We start from the raw sequence: 9,823 nt of genomic DNA, 5'->3' as shown, positions 1-9,823 counted from the left end.
TAACCATCCATTTTTAAAAGAAAGACAGAACAATAATCAAAAACATGAAGAAAAATTAATAGAAGAATTAGTAGACTAAACAGATAAGACAATTATGCAAACAGATAAGTCATATGAACAGACATATGTAAAAACAGAAGAAAAATAATAACTTAAAAATATAAACAATCAGAATTGAAAAAAAAAAAAGATTTTTTGTTAATATACATTGCCTTTTCTCTCTGTGCATGGCCAATACTTATGTGTCATCATTTGTTGTAAGCATTCTATATTTTTACACACAAGGAGGCATGGATGTGTCTAAGTAATGCTTTTATTTAATGTCCATTGTGCTTTGATTGTCTGTTGCTTTTAGAAAACTTTGAAGAGCTGTAAGAACATTATCAGGTTGTCTCTTGTAGGTCCGTTTTTGGTTTAATTGTTGTGCAAAAGAACAGCAGTGAGAAGATAATCTCACACAAAAAATCTGTTTTGATATAATACCAAGAACATTAAGTTTCAGGACAATAATTTACTTACTTCTGATAATGCATCTACAAACAATTTGCAGAGGGAACATTACATAATTGAATCCAGTCAGGTTTTGCAGAAATGTAACTGCAAATGTTTCTCATTAATACCATGCCAATGCTCACAATTATAGCTTGATATATTCTAATCCAGACATAAATTTAGATTAGATTAGATTTAGACACACAGCCCTGACTATATCTCACAGTCTACAGTCAACCTTCTTAACTTCAAACTCCCCTCTCATCCGACATCTACAAAATAAAATGGCAATACCAAAAGCAGTGTTAAAGAGGAAGGCTCTTCCTTATTGTACTTCATTAACAGAGTAATCATGATTGCATTGGAACTGCTAATTTAGTTCAATATATTAAAATGATGTGGTAAAATTATTTTCATTATGCAAACCATCCAGTGGAGACTGCTTGACATGAGCAGACTACAGCTATATTTCATTCCAGATTAATGTAATGGGTGGAAATATCAACTGGAAAATGTTTAAAGAAAGGAAAGTAATTTAAAAATACACCAAAGGTAAACCAACATGATTTTCGTAATTGTTCATTTGTTTCCAACATCAAAGTAAAACAAACAAACAAACAAAAAAACATTTTCACCAGACAAATGCAAAGGGTGAAAGCAGCTTGTATACATTTAAAAAGGAATTGGAAACCGTTGGCATGTATACGTTATTTGAGGAATCAACAATTATTTCCTCCCAGAAGTCTAATTTTACTACTGTTGTTGGAAACACGATTCCTTTGAACGTGAATGCAAACTTTCTTGAGCCTTCTCCAAGATTTGTAGTCATCTTCTATGTATCATATTTCAAGGCGTGTTTTGCTCCACTACACAATCATTATAAGAGAACAAGAACACCATTACCACCACCAATAATATATATATATATATATATATATATATATATATATATATATATATATATATATATATATATATATATATATATAATTGTCTTAATAATACAGGAAACTACTACTACTGCTTCGACTACTACTACTACTACTACTAATGGTAATATCAGTATAAATTCCACAGTAGTAGTACCCGATGCAGCGGTTTTCTCGGTCTCCAATTGTCATCGAATATTTGTGCGGTGACCAACGTGTCTGATTCAAACTGCAAAGGGCAAGGTTCCAGTGCGCAGCCCATCAAAGCCATCTGGCTCGCCTGGTTGGTTGTAGTCGAGCAGATTACGACTGGGAAACACACACACACACACACTGTTCGTGTGTGTGAGAGAGATATCAATCCGCACAGTTTACACGTTACACTCACTGTTGAAGCACGCACTGCAGTTTTAATTGGGAACTTTTAAACCAACCTTCACAAAATTATTACCTTCATGTCGTCTCTGCTGGATAACTCTAAACTGATGCTATGGTTACCTTTATTACGGTAAGTTTCGTTTTGGATATACTTTCCCTCCACTTGAATTTGAGTTATTTGGGAATTTAACTTACCCAGCTCTTTTATGAAGAAAAAGTACATGCATGTATGTGCCCTACATATGTATACTATCTACAGTGGAAGTAGTGCAGGAAAATATATAGTGAAATGGTATTATTATTATTATTACGTAGTAGTAGCTGAATAAGTAATGCGAGGTGTCGAGTTTGTTAACGAGACCATCTATGTTTTTTTTTCTTATTAAAAAGAAAAAAAAACATTACCACTAAAAACTGATCGTAACGCTCTTTTTATTTTTAAACGATTTTCTTTTGTAAATTCCGAAAACATAGATGCAATGAGTGGTCAGTCTTGACTTCTAAAGACTCCAGACTTAAATTGTTTGGATTAAGGTCTGCTAGGAATGTAGAACCAGCTTTTCAGTCTGCGCAGTGCCCGGGGGTAAAGTTAAAACCAGTACGGGCGCAGTTGAGTTTAATCGCACACCTCAATTTAGGTAGTGAACAAAACTATAACCTGATTTTATTAGAATTATACTTTAATGCTTTGCCTTCATTTTATTTTTATTGTAGTTTTTATTATTTTTTAAGATGATTCTATCACACTAATGTTTTTCCCCAGTGTTTAAATAAAATCATGTAGCATTGCCGTTTTCATTTTCAAAGAAAAAACTTAAAAACACGTGCAAGAAATTATACAATAGAATACAAACATAGATAGTTAAATTCATAGATAGCAATACATAGCCTATACTAAAATACATACACATAACTTTGTCATTCTAACAACATTTTTTAATTACATGTTGCAAAAGTGTGTTGTTATGATGATGATGATGATGATGATGATGATGATGATGATGATTGTAGTTTTGGTGGAAGGACACAACAACCTTCACAGCCCTCTTTTTAGGAACGATTGTATGTTAATGTACAATGATGGAAATGCATGATTCCTGCTGTTTCCAAACATAATCAGATGAAAATATGTATACATAAACACCATCATCTTTCATTAATTTATCTTTGACGTGTATTGATGTACTGTTTTAGCTTAAGCATTGCCAGGGATAGTCAGACAATCCTTAAAATGGATAATCCATATAAAGCTTTAGTGCAGAAGGGATTGCCAGACGATTTCAATAGCGCAGTGGGATAACAGTGGCTTTCAAATGTGTATGTCCAGTACATTGATTTATTTTTTAAAGTTATCGCGTGTTACTGTTCTTGCGGTGTTGATTCGTGTATAGGCTTGATCTTTACAGAAAGATACTTAATGGATTTTACCCCAGAAGGTAAATGCTCCTGCTTAGGAGACACATAAATCAAGCTTTTCGACTTAAATACATACACACATAAACAAAAAGAACTATATTTATACATGTAACCATTTTGTTAATTGTTACATAAAATAATATATTTGTTCCCATTTGTTCAGTTTTTGGCGACTTAAAATAGAAGTCCCACACACAAGACAAATCGAAAATTAAGAACCAACAATTGAAGGCGGCTTTTTGCTTGACAGGCTTAGTGCTTTAACCCAATTGAAACCTACATTCTAATAATGGGGTTGCTATTTTATGTTTAGATAAAACGCCTTCAACAATAGTACTCTGTGGACTTTCCAAGTTGGGTAAATTTCAGATATATATGTATGATACAATCTTAAGTAGAACTCCCTAAATATATTATTCATTATATAAATGGATATTACTCAAAAAGTTTAACAAATATAAGTATTATTATTTGGAGTACATTCTTCATTATGTGCTATTTGTCTCATTCAGAGGCATTGTTGGATATGAAACAAGGCTCTGCATGAAACATGGAATAAGTTATATTGCAAAAACAGACCAATTAAAATATGTGTTTTATTTTGATTAAATAAGTGAACAGAGCTGTGTGCTGAGATTACATGAGTGGCAGACATTTCTGTTTTATTTCTGTAATCTTGAGTGTGATTCCTCCTGATAAGGTTAACAGTGGTTGTTTATTGTTCATCACACTGATCAACATGTGATCAGCTGCTTAATGTGTTTAACGTCCAGCAGTGTCTTTATTATCAGCATTTAACTGGTGATGACCAACATGTTCTTTGTATGGCAGCTCGAAAAGCCATTTAATGACGTATGTGGTCACTTTATGTATGTAGATGAGTAGAATATGTATGCATTAGGCACACATACTTACAGTGAGGGAAAAAAGGATTTGATCCCCTGCTGATTTTGTATGTTTGCCTACTGACAAAGAAATGATCAGTCTATAATTTTAATGGTAGGTGGATTTTAACAGTGAGAGACAGAATAACAGCAAAAAAATCCAGAAAAACGCATTTCAAAAAAGTTATAAATTGATTTGCATGTTAATGAGGGAAATAAGTATTTGACCCCTTCGACTTATTACTTGGTGGCAAAACCCTTGTTGGCAATCACAGAGGTCAGACATTTCTTGTAGTTGGCCACCAGGTTTGTACACATCTCAGGAGGGATTTTGTCCCTCTCCTCTTTGCAGATCCTCTCCAAGTCATTAAGGTTTCGAGGCTGACGTTTGACAACTCGAACCTTCAGCTCCCTCCACAGATTTTCTATGGGATTAAGGTCTGGAGACTGGCTAGGCCACTCCAGGACCTTAATGTGCTTCTTCTTGAGCCACTCCTTTGTTGCCTTGGCTGTGTGTTTTGGGTCATTATCATGCTGGAATACCCATCCACGACCCATTTTCAATGCCCTGGCTGAGGGAAGGAGGTTCTCACCCAAGATTTGATGGTACATGGCCCCATCCATTGTCCCTTTGATGCGGTGCAGTTGTCCTGTCCCCTTAGCAGGAAAACACCCCCAAAGCATAATGTTTCCACCTCCATGTTTGACAGTGGGGATGGTGTTCTTGGGGTCATTCCTCCTCCTCCAAACATGGCGAGTTGAGTTGATGCCAAAGAGCTCGATTTTGGTCTCATCTGACCACAACACTTTCACCCAGTTCTCCTCTGAATCATTCAGATGTTCATTGGCAAACTTCAGACGGGCCTGTACATGTGCTTTCTTGAGCAGGGGGACCTTGCGGGTGCTGCAGGATTTCAGTCCTTCAAGGCGTAGTGTGTTACCAATTGTTTTCTTGTGACTATGGTCCCAGCTTCCTTGAGATCATTAACAAGATCCTCCCGTGTAGTTCTGGGCTGATTCCTCACCGTTCTCATGATCATTGAAACTCCAAGAGGTGAGATCTTGCATGGAGCCCCAGACTGAGGGAGACTGACAGTTATTTTGTGTTTCTTCCATTTGCGAATAATCGCACCAACTGTTGTCACCTTCTCACCAAGCTGCTTGGCGATGGTCTTGTAGCCCATTCCAGCCTTGTGTAGGTCTACAATCTTGTCCCTGACATGCTTGGACAGCTCTTTGGTCTTGGCCATGGTGGAGAGTTTGGAATCTGATTGATTGATTGCTTCTGTGGACAGGTGTCTTTTAGACAGGTAACGAGCTGAGATTAGGAACACTCCCTTTAAGAGTATAAAAGACACCTGAGAGCCAGAAATCTTGCTGATTGATAGGGGATCAAATACTTATTTCCCTCATTAACATGCAAATCAATGTATAACTTTTTTGAAATGCGTTTTTCTGGATTTTTTTGTTATTCTGTCTCTCACTGTTAAAATCCACCTACCATTAAAATTATAGACTGATCATTTCTTTGTCAGTGGGTAAACATACAAAATCAGCAGGGGATCAAATACTTTTTTCCCTCACTGTATACTTACTTTGCATACTTTGGATATTTTCACATTCTGTTAGTAATAATCCTGCATTGTGCTGTTCATGCACCACCTAAGGCATTCCAATCTTTTGTGGGGAAGCTGAAGCTAGGCAGTTCTTATGTGGGCCTTCACCAAGTTCTAACTTTGTGACATAGGAGGGATTACAAATATGTTGCAAATCTTATAAAAATCTAAAAAAAAATAACAATTCACGTTAAAAAAAGTACTGCAACAGTAAACATACATAGAAGGTATACAACAGGATACCACCAACAGTAATTTGCTATTTTAAGTTATAATACTGGAGTCAATCAATTTTTCAATTACAAAACCAGTGTTTTAATTGCATTTAATGAATCATGCAGACACCAAATGTTTATCATTAAAACAATATAGGATATGCAACAATTCACAGTTTCTGTTCAATCAAACATTATATAATTAAACAGTACAAAAAAAAAAAAAAAACCTGCACAGATTTTCTCTGTGTAACACTAACACATAACACTGGCAGAGTTTGTTACATGTTTGTTAAAATACTTGCAACGTTTTGATACAAAGAAAAAAATGACCATATCCCTCATGGGTTACGTAGGTTGTATTTATTTTTCTTGGAAAGAGCTGCTGTTATCCTCATATCATGCAAATGAAGCAGACAGGATGGCATTTATATGCAAATTAGCAATGTCTACAGGTCTCCTGCTGTTGTAGTGGGAAAATAGTTGTCATGTGACATTTTATTTCTCTGCCATCATGGAAAATATGGTAGAAAATGCTCCCTGCTCTTTTGAACTCATTGAGATCATTCACATTTGGACATAATTTTGCGATCGAGTCTTACCTTGTAGTTGCTCTTTATGACATGATTCTCCTTAGATTTCGAAATGGGCATGCATATCATCAATTATTTAATCAAAAACAGTGCAAATAAACTCTACCTATCATTAATTGACAATTAATAAGCACAAGTAGACAATGGGCGAGTTTATATGTGTGTTTTTACTTTACTCAAGACGATGTGCTTGAGTCAAAGATTAAATTACCCTATCTCTCTTGGTGTTTACATGGTCTTCGCACTCAGGGCAAGCAGCTGTTAATCTGACTTCATGCAAAGGAGAGTGAGTTAAAAATTACCTATACAGACAGCACTTGTGCTGTTTTTGCAGGAAAATACCATGGAGAACAATATTCAAAACACTTACATCACGGAATCCATTGTTGTCATGTGACAACTTGTTAAAATTAAACAGTGTACAGCTGTGGCCTGTGCCTTGTGCCTTGCGTCTAGTTGTTTAATACTTTGTTTTACTGATCTTTTTTCACGTAACCTTTTTTCAGATTTTCAGAACCTTCCCTAGAATTCAAATAATGCTTCCACCATTGTGAGTAAAGAGAGATTACTCTTGTCCCTTGGCAGCTCTGAGGGCTGTACTACGAAGTGAGGTAACTGGCTTATACAGGTAAGTTCAGGAGTAACTTTGCGAGGTCAGGTGTAACTTCCCATTAACCCGTACTACGAAAGGTGGATAAGTTTTACCCGAAGTATGTTGTCATAGCAATATACGTGGCATCTCTAAACTGCTCCAAGCAGGTTATGTTCGTGGTTAACTCGGTGTTACCCTATGTAAGCACCGCCCCTCCGCCCACAGTCTTGTCGGGACCCAGTTGACATTGGGCATGGGTTGAGAGAGGCTCACTCCGCAGGGCGAGGGTGTTTAGCTCACCCCGATGATGCTCTCTATGAAATATATCGATTCTCATCTGAGGGAATTCAGTGTCTTTGCCGGCTTCTAGGGCCAGACGTCTCAGTGCCACTCGCCGGAGTGATGGTGGCGGTGCTTACATAGGGTAACCGCGGAGGGGCGGTGCTTACATAGGGTAACACCGAGTTAACCACGAACCATGATTGGTGCGATTGACTGTACTCACATCCCTAATAGAGCACCCCTAGGAGAACATGAGGGGGATTAAGTGAATAGGAAGTCATTTCACAGCATCAGTGTTCAGGTATTTGATCATATCATATTTGATCTGACATGTAGGTTAGCCTACATTATTTTGTCCTTAAAACGTATACTTATATTCAAGACAACTAAAGACACATTAGGTGGTGAGCCACGACCAAGAGTGGATTCCCGAAATATGCGTGAATCATGCCCTCCTCCAGTTTTCACTATCTCTGCCATTTTTCTGTTTGCTGTGAACACATGAATATGCTATTATAAGTGTAGGCTACACACCACATCTGTACTGTGTATTAATGATGAGTATTATTAATACACACCACCTGATAGAATATTTTTATATTTCATCCGGACTTGTTGCAGGTGTGCTTTTCACTGGGGCTGCAGCTGAAATGATTTTTAGAATTAAGTTATTCTTAACACAATAGCATTACATTCATACAGGCAGCCCCACAGCCTAGGTGCTTTAAGGAGATCTTAATTCATTAACAGTGAGTAACGGGTCAATTTCAGAGATGTAGCCCATGTGTAGGCTATAATTGAATTATCCTAATTGTTGTCACATCTCAATCATATTACAAATAAAAGAAGAATCTGTAAGACAAAATAGAGAACATATGACAAGAATACTGTTCTTACGAATTGACTCTGTCGGCATTGTGCTGCCAGCAAGCCTCCCTGGCTTTGTTGGCCGCCACATTGTTAGATTTAGCCTCTAACCTTTCTTTAAACCCTCATATCCTGACATTATCAGCTGCATTATTCTGGGAACATTCCAGTGCACAGACACTGCGCACACACTGAGCATGGCGCACCCACTTCACGCGAACACGCACTAACTCCAGTTAAGTTAACACCGAGTCAACTAACCGACATCTTAGCCACCGTCACAGTAACGGTCAACACCAGTTTAGGCAATCAGAGTTTGTCAACCCTGACTTTCCTTGATAACCCCGAGTTAAATCTTAGTAGGTTAAACTCCCTTCGTAATACACCCCTCTGGTCTTCACTGTGTAAAAAGAAACTAAACAAAACCACCAGTCTAAACAAAACAACACATAACACTGGGCAGGTTTCCTCCCACACCCAACACTCTATCCCTTCTCCTTAATGGCAGGCTGAGGCCTCCTTATATAGCAGGTGGCTAGGGTTGATTTAACCTTAATTGATCAATCACCCCAGCCACCTGCAGTCCATGCACAGGCATGGCAATTAACCCCCTCCCTGCCACAGGGGGGTTTGTACGATGTATCAAGCCCAATTGCTGGTGAAAACTGGTTCTTATCAGACTCTGTTCTTCTAGGTATCAGGGTTGAACTATAGCACAGTACCGTAGCTCAGTGAGACAGTGACCTTGTTTACACAGACACACAGGGAAAGAAATGCAGTTCTTCAATACATTTTACAAATTCCAATTTACACAAGTGTATACAAAATATACAGTAAACAATACATAAGGTTTTGCATCCTAGATTGTAAAAGCTGATAAGTGCAGACAAGTCACAGTCAAGGGCTAAGGGAAAAGGGGAAATCAAAATAATTTGAGTACTAGTAATGCAAGGCAAGTAGTATCATGAAACATTGTAAAGTGCTATCTTACAGGAGAGTAAATGACTAAATTACAAGTACTGTCTGAAAAGGAGGACAAGGACTCTGCTGTTTTGACTTCAGTGGGAAGGTCGTTCCACCACTTAGGGGACAGAGATGAGAAGGAGTGGGCCTGGAGGAAGGGGAGTGGAGAGGAGGCAGAGTTAGTCTTTTGGCACCGGAAGACCGCAGTGGTCTGGAGGGGATGTATGGGGAGACGGTGGTCTGAATGTAGCTTGGTGCAGTGTGGTAGGTGAGGGTCATTGTCTTGAATTGAATGCGTGCCGGTATCGGGAGCCAGTGGAGGGAGCGGAGCAGTGGAGTAGCGTGTGCAAATCGGGGCAGAGAGAATACCAGACGAGCCGCAGAGTTCTGGATGAGCTGGAGTGGGCGGGTAGTAGTTGCCGGCAGGCCGGCCAGGAGATATATATCGGTATTCATTTACGGACCGGTTTGGACTTTTACTATACCTTCATATCGGTATTTTAAAGTTTTTAATAATTTACTATTTACTGTGTCATTGAGTCATAGCATTCAGCTACCAATAAACTGGATCATATTCGCGTATGCCACAACTTGCT

The 9,823-nt window shown here is 38.0% G+C and overlaps 1 protein-coding gene across 2 annotated transcripts in view; it reads left to right on the top strand.

Annotated features, from left to right (window-relative positions):
- The first annotated feature begins 1,727 nt into the window (after positions 1-1,727).
- The window catches only part of ntf3 (neurotrophin 3), a 61,553-nt gene continuing 53,457 nt past the window's right edge, over positions 1,728-9,823 (top strand). The window contains exons 1-2 of one of the 2 annotated variants that reach the window (XM_066724665.1): positions 1,728-1,929; positions 7,030-7,151. Coding sequence is in view for 1 of the 2 variants with exons in the window: in XM_066724664.1 (XP_066580761.1) it covers positions 1,912-1,929 (18 nt within the window). In the remaining variant the exon portion in view is untranslated. The remainder of the gene's footprint in view (positions 1,930-7,029; positions 7,152-9,823) is intronic. The other variant, XM_066724664.1, reaches the window with a different exon arrangement.

This window comes from Amia ocellicauda, chromosome 15, assembly GCF_036373705.1.
Source record: "Amia ocellicauda isolate fAmiCal2 chromosome 15, fAmiCal2.hap1, whole genome shotgun sequence".
NCBI classification, from domain to species: Eukaryota; Metazoa; Chordata; class Actinopteri; order Amiiformes; family Amiidae; genus Amia; species Amia ocellicauda.
The sequence above is the reverse complement of the archived record's forward strand: the minus strand, read 5'-3'. Positions and strand labels throughout refer to the sequence as shown.